This window comes from Enhydra lutris, unplaced genomic scaffold (genome assembly GCF_002288905.1).
Source record: "Enhydra lutris kenyoni isolate GAN:26980312 unplaced genomic scaffold, ASM228890v2 scaffoldscaffold1, whole genome shotgun sequence".
Taxonomy (NCBI): domain Eukaryota; kingdom Metazoa; phylum Chordata; class Mammalia; order Carnivora; family Mustelidae; genus Enhydra; species Enhydra lutris.
Window position 1 is genome coordinate 4220417 of NW_019154085.1, and position 27056 is coordinate 4247472.

At 43.7% G+C, this 27056-nt stretch overlaps 1 protein-coding gene across 4 annotated transcripts in view; it reads left to right on the plus strand.

The window, feature by feature from the left end:
• LOC111160816 (myosin IB) overlaps positions 1–26173 on the plus strand; it is a 190377-nt gene extending 164204 nt beyond the window's left edge. For 2 of the 4 annotated variants that reach the window (XM_022524212.1, XM_022524286.1), the window contains exons 19-31: positions 46–139; positions 1206–1355; positions 4331–4399; positions 6093–6179; positions 6465–6551; positions 8344–8430; positions 11629–11703; positions 13231–13365; positions 15305–15411; positions 17983–18115; positions 18472–18624; positions 20119–20246; positions 24841–26173. In XM_022524212.1, coding sequence (XP_022379920.1) covers positions 46–139; positions 1206–1355; positions 4331–4399; positions 6093–6179; positions 6465–6551; positions 8344–8430; positions 11629–11703; positions 13231–13365; positions 15305–15411; positions 17983–18115; positions 18472–18624; positions 20119–20246; positions 24841–24964 — 1429 coding nt within the window. In that variant the 3' untranslated portion in view covers positions 24965–26173. The remainder of the gene's footprint in view (positions 1–45; positions 140–1205; positions 1356–4330; positions 4400–6092; positions 6180–6464; positions 6552–8343; positions 8431–11628; positions 11704–13230; positions 13366–15304; positions 15412–17982; positions 18116–18471; positions 18625–20118; positions 20247–24840) is intronic. The other 2 variants (XM_022524341.1, XM_022524416.1) reach the window with 2 other exon arrangements.
• Positions 26174–27056: the final 883 nt, after the last annotated feature.

Below are 27056 nucleotides of genomic sequence, written 5' to 3' on the forward strand. Positions count from 1 at the left end.
CTTTTTGTAACTCAGAAAACTCACTGTTTTTGTTTATTTTTATAGGGCTGGTGTGGAGGTTCTGTTTAATGAATTAGAGATTCCTGTGGAAGAATATTCCTTTGGTAGATCAAAGATATTCATCCGGAACCCAAGAACAGTATGTAACCAAAAGCTTGACCCTCTGAACTTTTAATCATATAGGCAAGTCCTTACAGGATATTTAACTTCATTACGTCAACCAAGATGCAGCCAGGAGAGCACATTCTTGTTCTTTCTGCGGACATCCAGGAGGATGACGGAGTAGGGGGCAGTAGAAGAACGTGTGTATTTTTAATGAAACATCAGAATCTTTGAACTGATAGATCGTACAACAGTATTAAAGGAATGGTGATATAATCTCCCTAATTCATAGGAATTGGGTTCTATAGTTCAGTCTATATTTATTATAGTCTAAATATAGTTCAGTCTATATTTACTATAGCTGAATTATGCAATAATTTTGGGAAAGACAACCCTATTTGAAGTACATGTAAACATTCCTATTAAAAACATTTTTTTTTAATTTATTTATTTGAGAGAGAGAGAGAGATCACAAGTAGGCAGGGAGGCAGGCAGAGAGAGAGGGGGAAGCAGGCTCCCTGCTGAGCAGAGTGCCCGATGCGGGGCTCGATCCCAGGACCCTGAGATCATGACCTGGGCCAAAGGCAGAGGCTTAAGCCACTGAGCCACCCAGGCGCCCCAAAAACATTTTTAAGGACACTTAAAGTTCTACGTAGGAACTCCAAGGGAATGTTTCTCATAAATGAATATAGACTGGCGTGAAGTATAATTAACGCAGCAGTGTCTTTGGTAATTTGGAAATTTGGAGACTCTGGAAAATGTTTGAATTATTCAAGAGAGGATCATTGTCAGCATCTCTGTACCCTCAGTAGTTGTATCCCCATGAGAGCGTGAAGGTAAACGGGGGCTTCCAGTGCAGCCCTTCTCTGATTTGTCATAAATTCTGCGTCATCCTGTTGTAAATAGTGGATCTTGTATGAATTCGTCAAAATCAGTCTTCTTAGGGTTATTGTTCCTTTCATCTGTAATTAAGACAGTTGTTCGTTTTTTTTCTCAATGTGTCTAACTCAGCATCATGACTTTTTTCCTCCTGGGGATGTCTTTCATGCATGTCATGAAGTTTTGTTAGACTTTTGATACATCCATCTATCGTTTCTTATTAGTTATTCAAACTAGAAGACCTGAGGAAGCAGCGTCTTGAGGACTTGGCCACTCTCATTCAGAAAATTTATCGGGGGTGGAAATGCCGCACACACTTCCTGCTAATGAGGAAAAGCCAAATCGTGATAGCCGCCTGGTACAGGAGATACGCGGTAAGAGCCTCCGACCTCTTTCAATCTGTAATAATGATGCTCGTTTGCAAGTGTTTGTTATGTACTTAACTATATGTGTCATGTTTACGTATTCGGTTCCCCCAGCAACCTCATGGGACGAGTGCTCTTGTGGCGCCTTTGTGAAAGACAAGGAAACTGAGGCACAAGTCGTTAAGGAACTTGCGCATGGTCACACAGCCCCTAAGTGGCAGAGATGAGATTTGCACCCAGGACAACTTGAAAGCTCGGGTTTAGTGTGTCACAACACTGCCTTCCACTGCTACAGTTACCTGTCGTGGGAGATTGAAATCTTGAAATTGCTCATCAGATTGGAAGGGGCTGTGTCATTTAACTCTCTTTAGATGGTAGGGTCACTCTTCTAGAGTAATTGGCTGTTCTCCATGTATTGTAGCCGCACTGAAAATGGCTTCATTCCAGAAAACTGATGCCTCGTTTGAGTAGAATTCTGGGTTTGGTGAGAGAGTTGGGTTTCCTTTAGTCCTCAGATAGCTAGTATACTAAGTAGGGGGAAAGACTCAAAAATTAAGTGTGTTTACTTAATGGACATGGAATTTCTTTTTGGGATTTTCTTTCTCACTTGATTATAGATGTCTCACTGAAAGAGTAACATGTTTGATGACGGCCTGGAGGTTGCCTTTAGGCTGGCTTCAACGAAGGCTGTATTCTCACAAATGAATTTTAGAGATAAAAACGCTAATCCCAAATGTTTTCTCATTCTACACATTTGCTCTAGAGAGTGAGTTGGAAGACGAATGGAATTTGCTATCAGATCTCCCTTAGGGTTTTCTGTTTTTCTCCTACAGAAATGTCTTACTAGGAGGCAGTGTATAACCAGGACATAGCGTTGCTGACCTAGTCTCATGTCCTACATCTTAGCATTATATCTCCAAGTTTGAGGAATTAAGGAGCTACTTAAATGATTAAGCCAAAGGAAAAAAAATTGCTTGGTCTTTAAGAGAGTATCTTTAAAATTGCTTCCTCTAGTTGAATGGGTACGACCACTAGTATGGGTATGGTCGTATGAACCTGTCCAGCACGATGGTAGATGCATTCCTTGTGTTCTGCAGAGGCGCAGAGGACAGTTGTCACCACCCTGAGCTGTGGTGGGTTCTCTTCTGTGCACATAACAATGGCACGTTATGTGCCAGAATGGCATTTCTGCAGATTCATAATGCTCTATTTTGTATTTGCCAGAGAAAGGAGGATCAAGAAATCGCCAGTCCTCAAGGACCGTTTTTATCATTCATTTTGAGATCATTAAGAAAATCCAAGTTTGGAAGTGTAGTGAATTCCTCTCTATCTTGAATCCTACCAATGTTTTTGCAATACCTGCTCTGCGGGGCTCTGGGGAGAGCACCATGAACAAAACAGCCTCATTCCTGACCTAGGGCTGCTCTCTAGCAAGGCTAATATGGGTGTAAACAAGTAAATAATCAGAACAATTACAGGTTGTAGTCAGTGCTAGGAAGGAAACAAGAATACTGAGATAAAGAAGAGCAGGGAGTTAGGATATAAATTTAGCTAGCATGGTCAAGGAAGGCCTCTGGAAGGGGCATTTCATCAGAAGGCTGAGAAGAAACAAGGCAACAAACCAAGAGCGGGTGCCATCAGCACCTTTCCTCCCTGTCTAGAGCTGTTGTATCTCCAGATGATGAAAAGAGCCACCACGTTAACGTATCATTAAATCACAATGGTGAGAGCTACAAGGACTATTGATTTGAAGAATAAAAACAAATGATAGCCTAACTTTCAGAGAAAATATTAATTTTGTTACATCTGCTTCAGAATTTGAGCTAAATACCTCCACCAGTTAGCTGCATGTTATCCAAGCCAGTGATTAGACTCAGTATTTTTCCTCAACCAGATAACTCAAACATCTTCTCCATGCCTATTTGCATTATTTGCTGATTATTTTAAAATCCATTTTCTGTTTAATGCATCTATTAGATGAGTTTTTTGTTTGTTTTTTTATGAGATGAGTTTTAAAGTGAGATAGAGTTATTTTCAAACCATTTAGGAATTTCAGAAGAGAACAGTGAGGTACTAAGAAGATATCAGAAGTGATGGTCAGAGATGGTGGGTGTAGTTTGTTCTGCAACACGGAATATTCCTCTGTGAGGAATCTGGGAGGTTTTCCAGCTCCTCATTTGACAGATGAGGAAACGGAGACCCAGAGAAGGTGGTGACTTATCCAAGGTCGTTTTCTCTGGCATTCTCTTGCTTTGCTGCTCATGTGTTAAGATCACCCTGTGTCCTCTGAGCTTCCCAAATATAGTCTAGAGTGCTGAAGGGCATGTCTCCCCCGCATTTCCAAAGTGAAAGAGGCACAGGATGACGTCAGTACATTGTAAAGCTGTGAAATTTTGCCCCAGATGCCCATGTGCTAGTGACTATTCCGCATGAAATATGGGAAGAGCTCATGCTTCTAGCAGTGGGATTCCAGTGGCCTCCACTCTCTGGGGCATCAGCCCTAGAAGTACAAAGGGCCTCCAGGCACTGAGACTGCCATGCCAGCATTTGACCTGAGGCCTTCCTCCTGGAGGCTGACTGGGTTTGCTGTGCCCCTCCACCCGAGGCAGCCGTGGCTGTATCTGAACCTGGTTGGTGCTCACTCGACTCTTCCAGGAGACGTTCTCTTTCACGTTGCTGACTGGTGTCCGCAGCACGTCCCTGAGTACAGGAGCGGGGTCAGATTCACATTTCTGTTTTCACAGTTCCGTTAAAGTGATGATCACTAAATTACATGTAGCATCCTTACAGCGTTCTCTGGATTAACTGTAATTATTTTGGGTCATTTGATATTTGGATTTCTTTACATATTGGTTCCCAGAAGAAACATGGAGATAAAGGGTTAATTGCACTAAGTGAGCAAGTCCTCTTTCTCAGTCCTTGCAGGTGTGTGTATTACAGATATGTACATAGAGCCGCTAATATCTTTCCCCTTTATCCTACAGCAACAAAAGAAGTATCAACAGATCAAGAGTTCTACCTTGGTAATTCAGTCTTATATCCGCGGTTGGAAGGTAAGTTTAAGAGAAATGCGCCTTGTTTATTTGGGGTTTTCAGGTTCTTCATAAAGGATGATGTCTTCAAGGTCACCCTGCAGGGGAGAGCTCCTCGTCTCCTGCCTACCCTGTAAACAGTCAGATAGAAAGAATAAATATTATGGGTGACACGGGGGCCCTTGTGACCATGTCTTGGCTGCGTCCTTCCAACCGGCTCTCTTTTCAAGAGCTTTGTTCTCTGAGCAGGAAGTCCTTGAAATAATACTGTACATGATTTCAGTATCCTCTTGCCCTTGTTTGCAAGGGAAGTGTAGCCCAGGGGGATGTCGCTCACACTGTTGCCTCTGCACCTGTGTGTCCTGCCGGACCTCAGCGCCCCCAGCCGCTCCTTCCGTAACTTCCTGGTGACCGTCTTGTGGACTGCCCCATAGTGATCAAAACATCTTAAGCCCTGGCCATTCTAATGGGGAGCACAGTGCACCCATCACCTAGTTCCAGGTCCTTCCTGCAAGCTTTGTTCAGAGGTCAGCAAACTGCAGCCCTTGGACCAAATCAAGCCTATGCCTGTTTTTGTGCAAAGAATGGCTTTTATATTTTTAAAGCATTGTTTAAAACAATAGCAAAAAAGGAACCATCTCATGACTTGTTAAAAATTATATGGGGTACAAATTTCGTATAAATATAAATACAAATATAAATACAAAGTTCATAACAAAGTTTTATTGGTACGAAACGTTGCTTATTTATTTACATCTCATGGGTGGCTGCTTTAGCACTGTAACGTCAGAATTGAGTAGTTGTGATAGAGAACATAAAACCTGTGAAGCCAGAAACACTGACCATCTGGCTTTCTACAGAAAGTTTACTGACCCCTGCTGTAGGTCAAAGATACTCCACGGCCTGTCCTGACCACTTTCCTGTTGGGAGATTTCGTGGAGTCAGCTGGGTCCAGAGGGCCTGTTTTAAGGTGGTTCCCAGGCCCAGAGCCCCTTCAGAGGGTAGAGCCCTGGGCCAGGACTCCATAGCATCTGCTGACCTTTGTGGAGGCCTGTGGGACAGTTTGGTCATTGTCCCACAGCAAATGCCAAAATACAAATCCAAGCGCACAGAGGAATGAAAGTTCCTCCCACCAGTTCTTCTGTGACCCCATGGGGCCATGACTAGAGACTTGAGACTTTCAGAGTCCACCTCCAAACCACGTTCTCTCCGGCCCCCACAAAGTCCGTTTCTGGCAACTGCTAGGAAGAAGCCATTGGTTTTGGACCAGTGAGATTATTTTAGCAAGATCTTGAACATCTCTTTTGAATAAAAAGCACGAGATAGAGTCGCCGTCTACAGAACAATAATAAAATGATGGATGCATTTTGATGGCTCATTGGAGATCTCAGACCCCGTTCTGAGAGCGGTTCCCTCCATCTGACGCGCGGGCTTCTGCTGCTTGTGCTCACGTTTTCTTCCTGTCACCTGTCAAGGCGCAGGAGCTGCCGTCTGGTTTTGAGCGGGGGCTCTGCCGTCGAGCTCGAGAACGTCTTCATTTACCACCTTTACCGCATCCAGGGAGGCCCAATCACTGAGTTTCTCCTCTTCCTCTCTTTAAGCTCTAGAGTTTTCACTTGAGAATGGATACGATGACTGGCTCTTGAGGTGTTGTTCCCAGTGACTAGGGAATTGCTGTTGTTAACTCTGTCTTCCCGGGGGTTCCTCCCCTTAGGCCCGGAAGATCCTGCGGGAGCTGAAGCACCGGAAGCGCTGCGAGGAGGCGGCCACCACCATTGCGGCCTACTGGCACGGCACCCAGGTGGGCCGCACGCCGCCCTGGGAAGGCAGTGGGTCGGGAGGAGCGAGAGGGGCTGTGAACCCTCTCTTGGGGGCCGGAAATGCTTCACTGGCTTGAGCTACTGAGCACGCCTTCTCCTGTCTGTCTCTGACATTGTGGTGTGGGGTGGCGGCACACGCTTTCGTGTTAACTGCGTGACGGTGACCGATGGTGGCCGATGTCTTTCTTCCTCCTTCCCCTTTGGGAACCAGCAGTAACCTTTCTTGCCTTAAACTGTTCTGTAACTCCTTTCCAAATGCATCACAGGCGCGAAGGGAACTGAGCCGGCTGAAGGAGGAGGCTAGGAATAAACATGCTATTGCAGTGATTTGGGCTTACTGGCTTGGATCTAAGGTACTTGACTCGCACATCCTGTTCCTCCGTCCCAGAATCCGCCATAGGTCGGATCTCTAGCCTGTCGGGCCGAACGACTCCAGCTAACGGGCTCGCCCTGGTGCATGTCCCAGCGGCCGGATCTAATACACCTGGATGCGGGTGTGTCCATGGTGCCCGCAAGGGTCCCTAAGCATGTCTAGGCCAGGGAGACTAATGATTTGCTAATGAGGCACTAGTGTAGCTGCTCTTTAAAAAACAAAAAAACAAAAACCTCTCAAGTAACATGCATGTTTAGTTTTGTTTTTTTCTCATTCCCCCTTCCCTCCCTCCAACCCCACAACATACAGGGACAGTTTTCCTGAGGTGTTTTTGTTTGGTAGGGGGGTGGGGGAGCATGTTGGGAATATTCAGGCTTGGGCTTCCGTTGGTCTTTCGCAACACGATGATAATAGGACCGCCTTTACTGCATGCCTTCAAACATATTAATCCGTGAATGAAATTGTGTTGTAGACGGCCATTGATGATTATAAGCGAAATATTGTATGTGGAAAGAATGATCACTTGTGATTTAACAGAAAGCTGTGTTCATGCAAAGCTAGCTATAATTGCCCCCAAAGAATCCCAGGAATTTCAGCATCAGCTGTTTGTGTTCAGAAACAAAGGCCTCCTGAAATACCCTCACTAATCCCCAGGCAGAGTCGTGGGCTCTGTGAACATTTCACATACCCCAAGGGACGAGGCTTTGAGATGTTTTTGTTACTTAGAAAATCAAAGGTCATCCCTGCTAAAAATGTGTATTCCAGTTAGAAACATAAACATCAATAGAGTCCTATGTTTTTAAATGTACCTAGTCAGCATTAGAAGCCCATCTTATGAGAAAAATGAGAAAAGTCCGTGTTTGCCTGTATGAAGATTCTAATTTGCCCAAAGCACTCACCAGACTTGTTTTTCCCTTGAAAAATCTGTGCAGAACAGACGAGTTCCTTTAGGAAGTGAGGGGAAATGTCCTAGGAGAGGCAGAGGGGTGCTTCGACACTCATCCCTGGGTTTTCCCCGCTGCCTGAGCTCATCTCCCAGTCAGCACTACCGTGTAATGAAAAATCACTGCCTGTTTCATCTTTTACAGTAAAACACCCCAATCTGACTCTCCCCTGAGATTGATTTTTAAACCTAGAAGTCGTTCACTTTTATCATCAGTGTATTTCACTGTTCAGGGCCTCGAGCTCACACTGAATTTCAATCAGGACTACTTCGGATTTTCTAACGGGGAAGGATTTGGAGTTTTATTTTTTTGTTTGAACTTCAGAGAAAACAACCCATCTTCCTTCCATTTTACAAACGGTTGTTCGCAAGAGCTGTCCTTTTATACATCCGAATGAATGAACACAGAAATTCATAGCTCCTCAGCCCCGTGTACTGGCAGCAGAGGGAAATCTGCTGAAGGCATGAGCTGCCACTCACAGTTTGAAGGCTTGGATAAGGGAAAGAGAGGGAGGGAAGTGGAAGAAGGAGAGAGAACAGGGAAGGAGGAAGGGGAAAAAAAATGGAAGTAGGGGGGCAGAAGTGAGCTAACCTCGGTACCACCCAGATCGCCTTCCTCTGGAACACAGGCTCTGTGCACTAAAAAATCAAGGGGACTACACCGGCCTTGTGCTGATTCTTTGGGTTTAAATGATTATGCCCAATTCCTCTATTATTCTGAAATCCTCATTCATAAATTGGCTCTTCTGTTTGGTGGGGTGTCTTTTTCTGGTCATTTGTGCTGTCTGCATTGGGCTATCTCTTTTATTTACCATCTAAAACGTTCTAGGCTCGAAGGGAGTTGAAACGCTTGAAGGAGGAGGCTAGGCGTAAGCATGCAGTCGCTGTCATTTGGGCTTACTGGCTTGGACTGAAGGTACTTCCCCACCCCTTCTTTCTGCCCACGGTGAACTCGATGGAGCCTAGCACTTACTAACCCTGAGAAAACAATCGATACGCTTGCTTACGGTCTGCACAGTCTTTTACAATGTCATCTTGCCTAATTGCGTTTCTTTTTGAGAACAAACCTGTGCACTAATATTTGCTGATTTTATTGTGGCTTATTTCCTTAAACAATCGGTTTAAAGTCGTAGTTAGCCCTCTAGCGTATTTTATCTAAGAAGACACTTTGTTATCCAAGTTCTGTTTAATGTTCTCTTTATGAGGATGAAGTTTGTGTTTTTTTTTTTGTTGTTGTTTGTTTGTTTGTTTGTTTGTTTGTTTTTAATGCATGAGACACAGTTACAGTAGTGGAGCCGAAAGCTGACCCACGGCCTGCAGTGGCCATCTGGGGGATCTCAGGCTCTGTTGGCCCTGTCCGCCTGTTCGGCTCCAGTGACGGCTCCTAGAGCAGAGCTTTCTGCAAAGTGACTGCCATTCTCATTGTTCAGCGTAGAACCCAAAGGATTTTGCATAAAAGTACGGATTCGGACAAATAAGACTGGCAGTGGGTCATTCAGGTTACAGAGAACTTGAGGTTCGAATGCCATTTAATTAAGGGCAGGGCTCATTTCAGAGAGTGCCTGTAAGCAAATACACCCGAGCCCCAGAAAACCCTGAGAGCAGCTCTGAGGCAGTGTAAATAAAGATTGTGTCTTCCTTGTATTCAAGAACTCATTGCCACGGGGCGCCATCCTGGTTGTCTTTGGGGGATAATTAGGCCCCTTTTTGACACTACTCCTTATTATTTTTGCTGTAATAGTATAAAATTCATCTTCTGCAGATTGGAAATGCCATCCAGGAAACCATTGGCTCCGAATCTAAACAGCGTTAGCAGTATCTGTACATTCTGCTTTTGAATAATCTGCATTTTCCCCTAGAAGTTGAGCCTATAAACTCTTCGTAAATTAACCTTTTTGATGATACTGAATACTCATCAAGTAATTTTTAAAGTAATTAAGAAGTAACTTAAACAAGAATGTAAGATGTTCTATTTCAAGAATTGTGAACAAGTTCTAACTACTTTTTTTAAAGGCTCTTATTTCCCGTTTTATTCACTTATTCTAATTTGCATTCTGATTTTCATAAAAAGAAGGAACAAAACATTGAGTCAGGATTTTTATTCTGTGTAATGATTTCTACCAGCAACACCACACTCATCTTTAGTTTTCTGGGTTTAACTAACTGCACATAGCTTCAGAAATACTTTCATATTAGGGGTTTCCATTAGCAACCTGCACATCAAATTCAGTGTGTAGGTGAATTGTAGGTTTGAGTTGGAGGTAACTGGGGTTCCTCTAGAGGTAACTCTTTTTTTCCACCAGTTTCCCATAGAACAGAACTATTTTAATATGTTACCATTGTGATGAAATAAGATGGAACTTTCAAGTCCAAGAATGTAATCATTTTGTGCTTTTTTTTTTTAAAGAATGATGTTGATAGAGTAGTAGTTTTGTTTTTTAAGTGGTTAAGTTCTTGTGGAATTGATACAGCTCAGTGGATCCTTTCAGGCCTGCCAGAGCCCACAAGGGGAACCGACTCCGTATGCCGGCACGGCGTCACCAGGCCTTTCTCTGTATATAGCCGTGATTCCGGAGAATACTTCAGGAGAAACATTCCTGTGAATATCAAAACGCATGTTACAGTGAACTCATTTACACTGACATTCAGCTAAACGTTGTAGGACTTCCACCGTATCTCTGGATGTGTTCACATGGAATCTCACTCTACCTTCTCTGCTTTCCTACGCTATTAAAATTCCTGGAGCCAGTTAATAGCTTTCATTTTTCTTCTCCTTGTCCCTTCTAACTTCGTCAGTCTGACGTGTGAAACGTTCTGAATCTAGCAGCTCCCTGGCTAAAGGGAAACTAGATAACCAGTAACCTGGAGTCAGAACAAAGGAACTGCTCACGTGGTGATCGGAAACATGTTAGACCTTAGTGATCCACAAGTGTAGAGGACGGGTCTGGCACTCACCCGCCCCGAAGTTCCGGGGAGGCCGTGGAGGTGAGGGAAGCCGCAGAGGGCAGGTATCCACCTGGATGTGGAATGTCAGGGCCTCGAGCAGTTTGGAGCAGGCCTGTCTCGTAAAGGCAGCGACAGCTCCTGTGGTCCATGTAGGCCTTGTTATGTAGGAACGGGCTCACTGTTGCTAGAGCTTAGGAAATTTTGCAGTCTGAATTCCTGTGTCACGTTCTTAATTTAAAAATTAGCATATAAAACATTTCTCTACAAACTGAATTTGGCTAGTAGGTGGCTAGGTTATAGCCCCTAATGTAGAAATATTTTGAACATGTGCAATTAAACCCAGAAAATGAAAGACAAAAGACAAAGGTACATAGTGTCCGAATTACTCAAATAGGCTAATGTTTTGCCAAAATCTAATGTTCTCATTTACAGCTGGATAGTAATAAATATTTTAAATATTTTCCCCTAGTTTCAAGACTTAACTGTATCACTCATTTATTTGGTAAACACCTCACCTAGTTATTTTATTTGCTGGACGTTAGTAAGCCAAGTGAACACGACAGTGTAGCAAGGAACAAATAGGGAAACTTAAACTGTCATATGATGTGCCATATGCTGTGACAGTACTTAGTGGGAACTTGGGCAGGAGCAGAGATTAGAGAAAAATTAATGCAATTAAGTGGAAGATAGTCGGTTCATAAGCCGTTTTTCAAATTCTTATTTTTGGGCACATTTAGTTCTCAGTGTGCAGTACCGAAGACAGGACTAAGCAGAGCTTTTGGAAACTGAGTAGAGTTCTTCAGGCATTGTTTTACCTTTTAAGAGCAATCTTCAGTGAAAATGACCTTAGATAATTTTTTTTTTCTGAAATGTATTTTGATTTGTGATGAGTGTGCAGCTTTGTCTGTAGAGCATTTCTTATCAAATCATCAGGCTCTTTAAAAACTAGTTGAGAGGATTTAAAACATCAAAACATTCTGGTATTATCACTTTGCATCTCTTAATTTCTTTTTCTCTGATTTAAAATCCACTGTCTCAGTGTTTCAGTTATTTGACTATATCCAGAAAATCACGTAGAGATTTTACTCCTTCCACCTGTTTTCATTTTTAATAGAGGTACGTCGTTGTATGGGCATTAACCTCTGTTTTCCACTGCTTCTTTCTAAAGGTGCGTAGGGAGTACAGGAAATTCTTCAGAGCCAATGCTGGAAAGAAAATTTATGAATTTACGCTTCAGAGAATTGTAAGTTTACACTTTCTATTAGCTAATTAGCATTATTGGATTAATTAGTTAATAGCATCACCTCAGGAATAAGTGACTTGTTTGCTAACAATTAAATCCTCGCTGTGACACTGAGAGATTGTGACTTTTTTATCATTTCCTTCCCAAATTCAGGTAGAATTGTGTCAGAAAGTTATCAGTGGCCTGCATCTGATCAATAAAATAATTAATAAATTGTTCTTCTGTGGCGCCTGAATGGCTCAGTCAGTTAAGCAACTGACTTCAGCTCAGGCCATGGTCTTAAGAGTCATGGGATCAAGACCCCGCATTGGGCTCTCTGCTCAGCGGGGAGTCTGCTTGTCCCTCTCCCTCCTCCTCTGCCACTTTATTTTAATGTTCTTCTTCTTTGACAGAGAGAACATAGTCTGGGGAAGGTGAACCCAAGCAAGTCAGGTGTCTTGGTTTGAGCTGCTGTAATGAAAATACCACAGACCGTGTGACTTAAACAGTAGACACTTATTTCTCACAGTTCTAGAGACTGGGCAGCCCAGGGTCAGAGTGCCAGCACGGTCTGGTTCTGGTGAGGGCCTTTTCCTGGTTTCCTCACTGGAGGAGACAAAGAGAAGCAAGCACTTTCCTGGGTCTGCTTGAAAAGGGCACTAATCCCGGGAGCACCACCCCTTGTGACTTTATAACCTAATTTCCTCTCCGAGGTCCCATTTCCTCTTACTGTCCCATTGGGGGTGAGGATTTCAACATAGGGGTTTGAGGGAAATGCCAACATCTTGTCCTGCTGAGGCGCCGCGAGCTGCTGCAGGGCGGGGGTGGCAAATGAGGCAGTGGGCGGAGGGTGGAGGAGAGCCAGGCTGTGCCACTCAGCCCGGGCGGGTTCCAGCATTCCCCTCTGTCTTCCACACAAGCATATGGAGTGGTGGAGAGTGCAGACCCTGGAGCCGGCTTGCTCTGCCACGTACAGATTTTGACGTGAGCGCATGACTTCTGTGAGCCTCCTTTTGTCATCTGTAAAATGGAGCGATAATAGAAAGCTCGGACAGCGCCTGGCCCATCTCCGGTAGTCTAGAGCAGTGTGCTGCCCAATAGAACTTTCTGCAGTGAAAAAATGTTCTCTGTCCTCGTGGTACCAGAGAGGGGGCTCTAGCCATGTGTGGCTAACGTGAAATGTAACGAACATGACGGATGAACTGGAGTTTTAATCACTTACGATTTAAATATCAGCAGCCACATGTGGCTAGTGGCTACCTCTTAAACATGCAGCTTTCTAGTGTTAGTTGGCGTAAGTATTCATGTTAATGTTAAAGTTAGTATTACTGTTAGCGCTCTTCTTTTCTCCTAACCACTTAGTGGAGCTTTGATTTTCCCAGCCAAGACAGAGAGTAAAAAGATTTTCCAGAGGAGTTACAACATTTTATCAACTAAAACTGCTAAATTCCACTACAGACTGGTCTGTTTGATACCGGTTTATGTAAAACAGTGTCTTTTCAGGCATATTTTACTCATCTAGCATTTTTTTTCTCAAACCCACCATAGGTGCAAAAGTACTTCTTGGAGATGAAAAATAAGATGCCTTCCTTATCTCCAATAGACAAGAACTGGCCTCCAAGACCTTACCTGTTCTTGGATTCTACTCACAAGGAGCTTAAAAGGATTTTCCACTTGTGGAGGGTAAAAAAAAAAAGGCCTTGTTAGGTTTTGTTTGTTTGTTTTTTTTTTTCCAGAGACTCCTTATCATATTTTGAGTGTTTGAGAAGTGTTAGGTAAAAGCAGAGTTTAAGCTATTCTTCCTCTAGCCTCGAGGAGCTGTACCTGAGGGCTTTGGTACTTTTGCATCATGCACTGTACGTCGCTTTCCGTGAGAATTCTAGAGCGGCCAGCGGTTCCCGGGGATGTCTCCTCGCTTCCCTGGCTGGAAGGGAGAGTGCCTGGCTTCATTCCACATTCCTGTCGCCTTCAAGGAGTTCAGGCTTTTGTTTTGTTTTGATTTGTTTCTGTTTTTCATGTTAATCTGAAAGAATACTGCCAGAGGTAGAGACGATAAAGTCGGAACATCTTCGCACAAGGTAGTGAATTCCTGCAGGTTCTAGGCGTTCACTGTCTGAGCTCTGTTGCACACGTACACACGTACACAGGTACATATGAGGACGTGCATACCTGGTGATGGTCTGGAAAAGAAGGCTTCAGAGTGCCTCACGACACATTCAAGAAGTTCAGGTTTCGCTCGACCTGAATTAAAGGGAAGCTAAAAATCTATTTGGTAGTGCCTAATATTTTAGCTTCCTTAATTTGATGAAAACATCACATTGTATTTAGGTGTTGCCCAGCGTGAGTACACAGGATACTTGTGTAGATGTTGATTTTATTGTAATAATTCAGTCAGTTCATATATTGAATGCTAAACATGTACGAGTATCAGATATGATGTAATTGTTGATTGAAGGGCCGCTATTTAGAAAGTGAATGATTGATGGACATATCTTCCAGCAAGCTCTTTCCTGCTGGCCACTATAGGCCTGTCCCTTACCAGAATGACATAGGCAGAGGGACGTTATCACGATTATTGTACTGTTGGTACGCGCTCAACATGTGGAACTAGATTCTCGCTTCTGTCCCCTCATTTAGTGAGTCGTTTTGGTGAGATTCACCAATGTCTCTGTGCTCATCTCCCCTTTTGAGTCTGTTTTCAGGAATAATGGTGGGGAGCCTGTAATGCCAGGGGTCTGCTCTGCCTCTGCTCCCTGCTCTCTCCCAGCCCCTGAATCTTGCCTATACCTCCCTGGCATTGGGGGTGGGGAATGAGAGTGATGTGTTCATTCCTGAGAGGGTGGGCACCAATGCTGACGTTCCGTTATAGGATGATGTCGTTGGTTCTCAACTACATTTGTAACTGAATTTCTTTGAGTTCATTCAAAAAACCTTACCCTGCCCCTCTAGCCACCCCTGTGTCCCTCCAGTGCCATCTCAGGATCCAGGTGGAGGGGAGATTTCTTGGGTCCCATGTCCACACTGTAGGAAGGTAATAGAGGATTCAGAGAAGGATTTTTCCAGCCAATGGTTGTAGCATATTTGTGAGTCATGACATCAATTTCATGGATTACTGGCCAGGTGTTTAAACTGAAATGCAGTAGAATAGAAAATAATGGGTACAGGACATGTTGAAAGTCTTGTCTTGGGAAGCTTTTAAATCCGTTGTCCGTGTGTATGTGTATGTAAATGTGTGCAGTGAGTTGTGATGTACAGTGTCGTTCATATTACGAGTCTGTGAAAGAGTGTGACAGCCTAAGGACTGAAGGATTGGGGGGCGTGGACGTCATGGTGAGAGGACCAGTTCTCCCAGCAGGGCCTGTGCAGCAAGGCCCTTGTGTGTTTTGAAGAAACATCCTGAGTCCCACAGTACAAACAACAGTTTTTATGACATTTTCCAAGATTGACTTTTTAAAATCCAGAAAGGAAAAATGTTCTTGGTTTTTTAAATGGGCATTCGTACACATTTGTGCACATTTAGTCTTGTTTTTGATGCTGTTGAGTGGACTTAGCATATATAAAACTGAGTAGAGATTTATTTATATAAGTGATTATCTTTTTCCCCCCTTTTCATTTCTCACAGTGTAAAAAATACAGGGACCAATTCACAGACCAGCAGAAACTTATTTATGAAGAAAAACTAGAAGCCAGTGAACTCTTCAAAGACAAGAAGGCTTTATACCCATCTAGGTATTACGGCTTTTTGCTTTACCCATAAAAGTCAGCATTTTAAAAATTATTCAAATATATTTGTAGGCTGTTTCTAGCAGAGTTTGATTTTAGTAATAGATGAGAGGTTTTTAATTTTATGAATTATTTTATGATCAGCGGGATATGAATACACAGAAACGCATTTGCACCATGGCTCCCATAGCAAACTTAACTAAAATGAGATTACATTTGTTGGTTTTACTTTGTTGGCGTTAGCCTGAACACTTCACTAAATAATTAGAAGTTGTCCTTGGGGCACCTGGGTGGCTCAGTGGGTTAAGCCTCTGCCTTCGTCTCAGGTCATGGTCTCCGGGTCCTGGGATCGAGCCCTGCATCGGGCTCTCTGCTCAGCAGGGAGCCTGCTTCCCCCTCTCTCTCTGCCTGCCTCTCTGCCTACTTGTGATCTCTCTCTCTGTCAGATAAATAAATACAATCTTAAAAAAAAGTCTTTAAAAAAAAAAGTTGTCCTTTAAAATACAAATTGTGTAGGCTATTAAGATAAATTTACATTGTTAATTCCTTTTAGTTTTCCATCATTTTCAGACCCCGCCTGATCCATTTCTGCTGGCCGTCCTCTGGGACCCGTGTTCCAGTGTCCCGTGAACGAGCTGGGTGGGGCTCGTTTGCACAGTAATGATGAGTGAACCATCACTTCCTGAGTATTGCCAAAGCCCTGGCCTGAGATAGTCTTTGCTAAGTCCTTGGGCATGATGGCAGTGTTCTGTGCAGTCAGATCCCTTCCTTTATTGTAAACACCGAGTGCTCAATAAAAGCAGGAACTCCTGTTGTGAAGTTTGTACAGTGAAGTTGTTGGTAAAGACTGCTTCCTTGAATATCCGTACATCTCCCAAGTTCATCATTTCTCCTCCAGAATTCCTATCCCTTTTTCATCCGATGTTTCTAAAAAAAGTTAGATTGGACAGTTTCAAGCCAAATCTCTAACAACTTTTAGCTTCTCCCAAAGGATGGCCTAGAGATGAAAATCATTATATGCTAAGTATATTCACATGTATTACAATATGCCGTGTTTATATTCTCCCTGTCTTTATGCACAATGGAAGGCTCTTCCTTTTGAAAGCTGAAGTAAACATTGTTGCCAGGCTCATGTGGTTTAAACATTTTAAATGACCCAACTTGCTGGGTCAGCTGATTTGGCTGCTTGTGATGGTTTCCGCTCCCTCTAAGTCGAACACAGTATCTAAATCCAGAGTTGTTCAGCCTGTCTGCTCTGTACAGCACATTCAGACATGAAAATGGCCTATAGACTCTCTCCAGCAACCAATCCACTTAACTTTCTTGATAGATTTTTAAATTGTAGAGTAATCGTCTTAATTAACATTCCCTGTTGATGACTCTTCAGAAACGGGAAAGAGAAAAATATATCTGTGAAGAAACATTCAAAGGCTCTTAGCACTTTTTATTATTAAAAACATGTTTGAATGTGAACAACAAGAAAAATCTATTAATGTCAAGCCAAGTCCTTTTGGGGTAGTTTTATCCATTTTCAGGGACGGTGGCGCGCTCAGCCAGCAGCGGTCGGAGAGGTGGAATAATTTCCCCTCCCACCAGCGCGCGGAGCCGCAGCCCTTACGGCGGGCATCAGCCTTTTACATGCTGGGAGCCCAGAAGCATTGACCACCTACGTGGATTTTTCTTCCCTGACCCTCCACCCACAACACAAGCTTTTCAAGTTGCATCTGCAAATTGCCAGAACTCTCTGTAGCTCAAGATGAAGCCGCAGTTATTTTTTTAGGTGGTTGTTTTCTGTGGTGGGGGGGGGGCGGTTTGCGGGGGGGCGGGCTGTCTTGGAAGAGGTTTCCCTGAAAGTGTCACCCGCGTGCCTTTAGGGAAATGGGCATCTTAGTGCACAGTTGTGCCACTTGCAAGACGGGGTTTGTCTGAAGGAAAAGCGCTCTGGTTCCGAATGTTCACCTTGTCCGTTTAGGGCCGTATCCTTGGAGGAGAGGCCCCATTCTTTTTTCAGATACTGCCTGTGTAGGGCCAGACTTACGTGGTAGTGTAAGTGCTCTGTAGTGCTCTTGTAAAGTGCTCACTCTGGGTCTGTGCTCCCCCAGACAGCCTCTTGGTTTTCTTATTCTCCGCAAGAAAATGAAGTTTCTCTTTGAAACAGGTGATGATAACGATCTGTGCTCTTTTTTCCATTGCCACATATTGTTAAAGGAACTAAAGTCCTTTGTGGACAGCTGTTAACTTTCTATTAACAGATGAGAAGGAATTGCCCTTCCCTTCACATGAGACCGTGCACGTGGGTCTTGACTCTCTTTCTTGCGACTCGTTTCTATCTTGATTGTTCCATACGATAAGATTTTTATCAAAGTCCTACCTATAAAATGCCATGATCCCATAAAGAGTATATTTGAAATAGGTTTCAGGTTTCATTTCCAACTTACATATAAGTGACATATAAAATGGATAAAATTAACTTCGATGAAATTACGTGCTTCAGAATCAGCTGTCACAGTGTTACCTTTGTCCAGTAATGCCTTCATCGGGAACCGTTTCTAATGTGAGGGAATTTGTTTCCTGTAGTGTTGGGCAGCCATTCCAGGGAGCTTACCTGGAAATCAACAAGAATCCCAAGTATAAGAAACTCAAGGATGCCATTGAAGAAAAGATTATCATCGCTGAAGTTGTGAACAAAATTAACCGTGCCAATGGGAAGGTAAATTGCTAACCCTGGGGGCCTGTAAGAAGTGTTTCTCAGTTGGGGCAGACATCTTCTGCTTTCTGATCAGTCTGCTTCGTGTTTGTATTCTCAGCAGAGTTCCTGTAAAGGGAGCTGTTTCCCCTTACCTTTAGGTTTAGGTAGAATTTTGCTTGTTCTCTGAAACTTACATGACTTTGATCTAGTGTTTCTGTTCTTAGCGTGTTCTCAGTTCGCCTAGGTTTGTGTGCTGGGAGATAGGGAAGCAGACGGGCTCTTCCACAAATAACAAATGCTTTAAACTCATGGACCACTTGGGGTATTTTTGATCATTGGTTTTGGATCCTTATTTGTTTTGTTTTGTTCTGTTTTAGAGCACGTCCCGGATTTTCCTCTTAACAAATAATAACCTCCTTCTTGCTGATCAGAAGTCGGGGCAGATCAAGTCCGAGGTTCCCTTGGTGGATGTGACCAAAGTGTCAATGAGCTCCCAAAACGATGGCTTCTTTGCCGTCCACCTCAAAGAGGTAAAGTTCACCTGTTGATTTGACTGAAAGATCTCTGCATTAGTCCAGTCCCTGAGCCACTGGATTAAAATTTTCCACATCTGAAGAATGTTATTACGTGAAGTTTGTAATGTATAAACTTCTTAATGATTTGCAGATTTTGTCTATATTCATTCCCATGTAATATCTGAGGCTTGGTTTTTCAGTAATTAAAATTGATTAACTGAAGTTGAATTGATAAAATCACATTTATTAACTTGTTCGAGTTCTAATTTCACTGAACAGCTTGGGTTTGCATTCATTGTGACGTGCACTTGTTTGAAAATAGTGCTTGGAAATATCAGGATGTTTTGTGCTTTCTCCTGTTTTTTATCTATATACCAACTCAGTAGATGTTCCTTTGTTCATCTTTAATTTGTGAGTTTTTTATTAAAGATTGCGACCACAATGAAACAACTGCCTAGTAATTTTGACCTCGGGATTTTTTTAACGTTTCTGTGCTTTTTTGGCTTAGCTAGGACCTCCTGATTTGAACGGTGTAGCTAAGAATGCAGGCTTTGGAGTTTGTCTCACTACTTTTTACAGTGACCTTGGCTAAGTCATTTAACTTCATGGGCCTACCTCATTCTTCCCTTCTTTAAGATGGAGAGAATAATAGTACAAATGCATAATGTGGTTGTGAGGATTAAATGAGACACTGTGCGCAGTGCCTGTGCTACAGTAAATAGCCCCTGGATAAGCAGGGCCGGCAAATGTAAATCGTATTCAGGGACGTGCGTCTAGTTGGTGGCGCCCCTGTCTCGCGGCTTCTACACTTAGGCAAATCCCATACAGTCAGTTCAACCTGTTTCCCCGCTTGCGGATCTTAACTTAAAAGGAGCATATCGAGCCCTAAGACAGTGATTCTGAACCTCGGTTACACTTTGTAATGCCGATGCCCAGGCCGTCCCCGCCCCCTCCCCTGCAGTCCCACTGCATCAGTGTCTTGGAGTGGGGCACACCCATCCTTTCTGCCAGCTCCCTGGTTTGCCCGGGTGAAGAGCCACTGCCCTCATGTATTTGTTGGGAGTGTTCCTGCTGTTCTTATTTTCTTTTAGCCAAATCACTGAGGAATTCTTACAACAGCTCTTTCAGAATGAGTTACAAGTTAGGTCAGTGCTTCTCAAGCCTGAATGTGCAAACAGACACTCCAGGATCCTGTTGTGGTTCCTGTGCGGCGGGCCTGCGGCGGGGCCCGAGGCTCTGCTTTCTAACAAGCTCCCAGGTGATGCTGACGGGGCCTCTGGTCCTCTACCAGCTTTGGGCAACACAAGGTTAGGTAACCTTTCTGCAAGTGCTCCGGGCAGGTTGGAAGCGGCAGGAAATGCCGCTTTGGTTGTTGTGGTGTATTTGGAAGAGTGGACTCCAATAGCTGATGCTTCTGAGAGACTAAACACTTGTTCAGCCCCGCCTGCAAGCGTTACCTCCTGAGCTGTCTCTAATTGTGACAGTCTGCCTCCTGCTTTGTCCTCGCAGGGCTCGGAAGCGGCTAGTAAAGGAGACTTTCTCTTCAGCAGCGATCACCTGATTGAAATGGCCACCAAGCTGTACCGGACGACCCTCAGCCAAACCAAACAGAAGCTCAATATCGAGATTTCGGATGAGTATGTGCTTCCTTGAGTCAATGTGCCGTTTCCCTCTTCGCTTCATTGCTTTCGTCGAGCACTCTAGTCTCCTCCATGCGCACAGCCCCTACCTTCAAGTAGCCAGTGTGTGTCTGGTGTTTGTTCTAGATGGTGGATGGGCAGCGGAGGTGCTGGTCAAGTGCTCGCCTTCTTGTCGCTGACATCCTGGTGGAAGAGACAAATAAGCAAAAATAAGAAATGGGTGACACAACTTTGACCCGTGACAGGGCTTGTGGAGGGAAGCGAGCAGGGTGAGGGCCAGAGGGTCCTCTCTTTGACAGGGAGGTCAGGGAGCCTTGTTTGATGCGGTGACATTTGACTCGAGACTAGAATCAAGGGAGCAAGCCAGGCGATAACCTGGGACGTGCCATCCAGGACAGGGGGCAGCAGGTGCAAAGGCCCTGAGTGGGAGCGAAAGTGGCAGAATGAAATAGTAGGAAAAGACTGGAGAGACAGGCAGAGACCTGGCCGTGTAGAGCTGAGGAGCTGAGGTTTTATTGTGGATGATGGGATGCCATTGCGAGCTTTAAGCAAGGGGGTGGCGTGATCCAATTTGTGATTTTCAAAGATTGCTTTGGCTGCGGTATGGAAAATAGCTCTAGGGAGGCAAGAGTGGAAGCAGAAAAAAGTTTGGAGCTTCTTGGAGCTGTCTAGGATGACGTGGCTTAGGCTAGGGTGTGAGTGGGAGGCAGTGAGAAGTAGTCAGATTCCAAATGTTATTTGGAGGAAACAAGAGGGCTTATTAACAGATTAGATGCTAGATTTGGGGCCTGAGCCCAAATGGTGGTACCATTTACTGCAATAGATGACACGGAGGAAAGAGGAAATATCTGAAATTTCAATATTGATTTCAATATTGCATTTGTGATGCCTTTTTTTCATACTAGAGAAGTAGAGTTATAGAATAAGCTTCCCATGTTGACTATAAATTTGAAATTTTGCTTTTTTCCCCTTCACAGTAGGACTCTAATTATAGGTAGTGATCGTTTACATGCAGGTTGGAGGCCCCACACACTTATTAAATTTATTGATCTGATATCACTTGAATGAATTTGAGTTACTACGCTAATTGATACCTGATGGGTTACTTTGCTTTTCAAAAGACTGTTTACTACCTGCTTATATACTTAGCATGGATAGAGTAAGAATTTTACGTAACTGGATTGCTCAAGAACGATTTGATTTTCTCATTAAGCTTTTACTGGCGTATTCTATTTCACTTCTTTCTAGAAGTCTTTCTAAAGGAAATTCAGACCCATTCTTATCCCTGCGTAAGCCAAACTAAGTCTTCTTGACGCTTGGGGATTCACAAAACCATAGTCCTCTGTTCTCACTGTACATTAAAAACAAGTTCAGGTTGGTGGAAGATGGACCTTTATGTATCCTCTACATTGGGAATTGAAGTTTGGACTAAATAACTTTTCTTGTCATTGGGTCCTTTCTTATTAAACAAAGAATCTTAGGAAAAAATATATAGTGGTCAGTTGGGCTCCAGTCAGTTAAGGTTTTAACCTGTCAGGGCCTGTTGAACTTGAAACTCCCTTTAGCTGAAATGCGCCCGAGCTCGGGAGGCAGGCTCCGTGTCGGTGGAACTGACGGTTCCCAGCGACCCCGGGACGGTCCTCCGCGTGGCAGGGGCAGGAGCTCCTTGGCACGTGGATGCAGCAGCCTCGCCCCGGCTCGCCGCATTAACGAGGCTGTCTTTGCAGAGAGAGTCGCATCAACATGCAGGCACAAAGGATTGCTACTGTTCCGCATTTCTCGAGCTGGTGTTCTAAGGGCACTGCCTCTGCCTTGAGGAAAGGGCTCGGTGGACGTTGATCATCCTTCTTACTTCAGCTCCTCCCGGATGCGCCATCCTCTCATACGTCATGACCCTCCGGAGGGGCTGGAGGGGAGGGAGATTGCGAGCTATGGCCCTTGTGCGTGGTCACCCACAGAGCCCCCCCACGGGCCTCACGGTGTGTGGCTGGGGCTGTGCCTGTGGGAGAGCTCGCCCACGGGTGGCACAGACCCTGCCTTGCCACGGGGTGGGGAGGACAGTGGTACGATGTTCTGAATGTGTCACCCTGCAGCAAACGTCCTTGGGTACCAAGCTGACAGTGTGGTCATGTGAAGAAAGCAGCACGTCTGGGAGCTGCGAGCCGGTCCGCGACAGCTTCCTCTGTCCGCTCCTGACTGGTGGTTGGTTCACAGGATCGACGTAGCTGACGGGACCCCACGCCCTGCAACACAGGGAGCTCCCGCGCAAGGGCCCGGGGAGCCTGGTTCGTGACCTCTACAGGCTCTTAAGCAGGGATTGTAGACCTCCTGGGAGACCCTTTTAAGTTTAAACAAAATTTGACAAAGTCAAGGGCAGGGGTGCCCGTGATGTATTTTTTTCACCCTAAATGGCTTTAATCTATTTCACTGCTGGCCCTACAGTTTAGTATTATAAATGGAGCGCAGTTCAGTGACTGAACCTTCCTCAGCAAGGGTCTCGGAAGTAGGAAGTAATTATTTTAAAAAACCCAGTCTCCACAGTCGTTCTGGAGAAACTGGATATCGATTTCCAGGAGGAGAGTCACAGTTCTGTTTACTCCTTAGGGCGGTTTTAAGCTGCTTTGTAATTCCCAATCCTTCAACTCCCAGACTTTTCAGTCCGTAAGTACATTGCATTTTAAGGACATTAAATAAAATGTGTAATATTTCTAAAAAATTTCTGAAAATGAAGTCCTGAACGTGTTGGAAAAAAACAAAATGAATTTGTTCTGTTAAATATTTTAAACACATGTATGTATATGTACATGCGTACACACACGATATATCATTTCAATGTAGGCAGTTGTTTTGTGAACATTTCAAATCAAACAAATCATCTAATTCTTTCTGCTGTGAAGTTCTGACTGGCGTTGATGCAGTGGAAAGATGCATTTAACATGATTGTTCTCTGGAGAGTGAGTCTCTGAGTACAATGTCCTGCCCGCGGGCCACGCTGCAGTTTTCTCTTCTAGGAAGTGGAAGTAAATAACAGCACTTGCCCCGCAGGTTTATCTCAAAGTTGCGTTAACACACGTGTCTTACTAGGAATAGTGCAGTGCGTGCAAATACCTTGGGCGTCTTCGCTGTCGTCAGTTCTGGAGCGAATCACACGTGTGAATCGTGAACATGAAGACAGCCCATGCCAACGTTACGGGGACAGGAACTCCCTGTACTTTTATTATACTAAAAGTAGTCTTTGAAAATTAAAATTTCCAAGTATCCGATTCTTTTAAGTGCCTGTACTGGCATCAGACATGGAAGGTGCGTTCCTTCTTTGAGGACATAGATGTAAGCGTATGTATCAGTGATGCGACTTTGGAACTACAGCTCTTTTCTTCAGTGCTTTCTCGTTGAAAAGAAACAGCTGATTTAGAAGCTCGGACGGACCATCCTGTTAAGCCAAGTGATAAATCAGGAGTTTATGTGTCACATTTCACTCCGCTAGATCAGAGTCTGCAAAGCCCGGGCTCTGTAGACCTTGACGCTGAGACTAGTGTGCTGACACTGAGACAGAACATAGCTGTTTTGGTGTTTGCACTTGTGGTAGATCCAGTGAGCATGTGATCTGCTGTGTGGTTGGTGGAATGACTCAGCTGTGTGCCAGCAGCTCAGAAACTTCCCTGAGAAGCATACTGGAAAGTGGTAACATTGTCCTAACTCCTACGGTGGGGAGAACAGCACTGGCTTTGAGGTGAGAGCACCTGGGTTCTAGACCAGCCATGCCACTCTCCTACCTCCTCAGGGACCTCACGGGATACATCTGGGGGTCCTCTGCAGCACCCAGCCCAGGAGGAAGGTGGTATGTTTGTGGCAGGAGGGTGTGACAAATAATCTTGTGGACAAGCACTTGATCCCTGATGGTCTGTGAAAGGAAAGATTTGGACTAGACTGTGGTTTCCCACGGTGTGCCACATAAACTCCTGGTAGGGTAAGAGGTGGCTTTGTGTGTACACCGATAGATTTTGTAAATTCTGTAGTTTTATATGTATATGTTTAATATCCATTTGGTGGATATTAGAAAAATATAAGGGGCAGATCAAACTTGTGATGTTGTTATGTTATCATTCTATAGGTCACCGCTTTTTTGAAATACATTTACTTAACGATAAAAGCGACTATTAGCACAGTATGTAGGTATACAAAAACAGTTTAGGAAATAGGTGAGTAACCAGTGTTTGGAAACTGTGGTCTCTGGAAGGTCTCTAGACCCCTTTCCCGAAATTTTTCCTTTCATTTTCTGAAATTGAATAGGACTCATCCCCCAGTTTCTATTTTTGCTATGTAAAAATGGAGGAAAATAGGAGAACAGCATGTTGGGCTTTCCATTTGGAGCATGGAAATAATTCCTCTTAGCTCTTCTCACTTTGCTGGAATATGGTGAGTTAATGAACTTCACTCTCCTTGGAGCTAAGTGGTGGTGACAGCAGGAAGTGCTGAGGGAAAGTGGGAATGCTTGTCAAGGTCAACATCCATGACGAAACAGAAGCTTGTGTTAGCGCCGTCATCTGCCGTCATGTGTATACTTTTCTTTAATTGTCCTGTTCTCTTCTAGGTTCCTGGTGCAGTTCAGACAGGATAAAGTATGTGTGAAGTTCATTCAGGGCACCCAGAAAAATGGGAGTGTCCCAACATGCAAACGGAAAAACAACCGTCTCCTGGAAGTTGCCGTTCCGTAACCGGCTCCTCCTCTCTGCTCTCACGGACTTGTTTCGTTGTAATAGTGCAATTTTGTTTTGTTTTGTTTTGTTTGGGGTTCATTGTATGTTTGGGAGTTGCCAAAGGCTAATACTGTTAGAGATCCTTGGCAAAATAAAAAAATATTTGACTAATCAGTTTTTATTATTGGAATAGTTTTAACCCTTATTAAAATACACAGCCTGTCCTGGGACAGGAATATAGAAGCTAACAGTGTCTGTGCCATGTCATACGTGTTCTTTGTTTAGCATCATGTTAGATCTGTGTACCCACAATCAGCATATTACTCATCAATCATTACTATTTCTAAGTAGAGGGAATGGTCCCAAAAGGTAATTGCATTCATGCATCAGATATTTATTGAGTGCCTCCCCCTGGCTAGGCACGGTGCTGGGTGGCATGAAAATGGACTAGGAAGGTTTTCTGTTTCTCAGGCCATGGCATTCTGGCTGGCTGGTGCTGTCCTGACTAGGGCTAGGAGAGGTCAAAGACGTTGAAACCAAAACAGTGTAACTATTGCCAATGGAAACACCATTATTCCAAATCCCATAGCAGGATCTCAACCACTACACTTCAAGAAGGGCTGGCCCTAGAAGTAGAAATCGATGACCAAGTGAAATTCCTCTACAGGTGGTTTCTGTTTGAAAAGAGAAAACTGACATTTCAGTAGGACTTTTAATTTGTTTGGCTCTTGTCATTGCTTTTAACAGTAGAAAACAGAGTCATTCTTACCGTAGAAAAAGTAGCAGAAGTAGCCCTGTAAGATTATATTTTCCTATTTCTGGTAAACCTTGTGTATGATCCTACATAGCAAATATTTGCAGAGTGTTGTTTTCACCCCAGTCTGAGTAAGTATTTTGAACAGCTCATACAGTCAAGGGCTGACAGCCTTTCAGATCGTGGCAAGCATTCTGTACGATGTGCAATGAACATCCTGGATCTTCTCTGGAAGTTTTATTTATAATACACATTTTGTAGGAGAGAGGTGATTGGTACAGGGCACATATTTTAGTCAAGGAGCAAAGTTGTTTATACTAATTTGCAAGACTTTTTCTTTTTCCCCAAATTCATAACAAGGGTTCATTTTGGAAACTACATTTTAAACTTTGGAGTCAAATTGTTTCTTATTTGGGAGGATAATGTATATACATTGGTATGTTAAATAATAAAACTGTTCTAATTTGGTGCCATTTCCTGGATCACAACTGTATTTTTGTATTTCAAACTGTGTTCTCATGTTGTGTGTCAATGTAATACCGCACCGAAAGGCTTTATCGTTCAAACATTCTGTGTCTTCTGTGTAATTGAATCCCACTGACCTTTTATAAACCAGAAACATTCATTGAAAGTATTTTGGGGGGACTTTCTTTTAATTTTTGTACTTCAAAAAAAATCGCTCCCATAAAGAAATTCTCAGAAGCCTTAGTATTTATTGGTGTAGGTAGAGGAGAGCATTACTTTCTCTCATTGTTGCGTACCATGTCCCTAGAGCGGTAGATTGATGGTTCCTGAAGTAGGTGAGTAGAAATCTGGAACTGAGACGTGTTCTTAAAAAATGTTTAAAAAAATATGTAATACATTCACACTGTTCAACATGCGAGTAAGGATAAACAGAAATGCAGTGCATATCCTCCGTCCCATCATTCCCCCATCTGCTCAGTTCCTGCCCCTCCCCAAGTTAACCATTGTTTTTACTTGCTTTCGCACAGCTTTGTGCATATGCTTCCAAAACAAAATAAACATATAGATTCTTACCTCCTGCTTTAGTAGACAAAAGCTAATACTCTGTAGACTTTGTTCTTTACTTCATGTTTCTTGCTCGTTGTTCTTTTTTACTGCAGCACAGACTTCTGTCGTGTGGATCTGTTTATCCAGTCCCCTCCCTCCCGATCGTTGCTGGGTTGTTTCCCACATGGAAATTTAAGTCCAGGAGAGGGAGGACCAATATTCCATAGGTCTACTAGTTAAATCCTCCCAAATACTGTCTCTGCAGATTGGTCACGATGATGATCAGAAACAGTAACAGTTAGCAACAATACATTTCCCAGAGTTGATTTCCAATAGAGAAGCCAT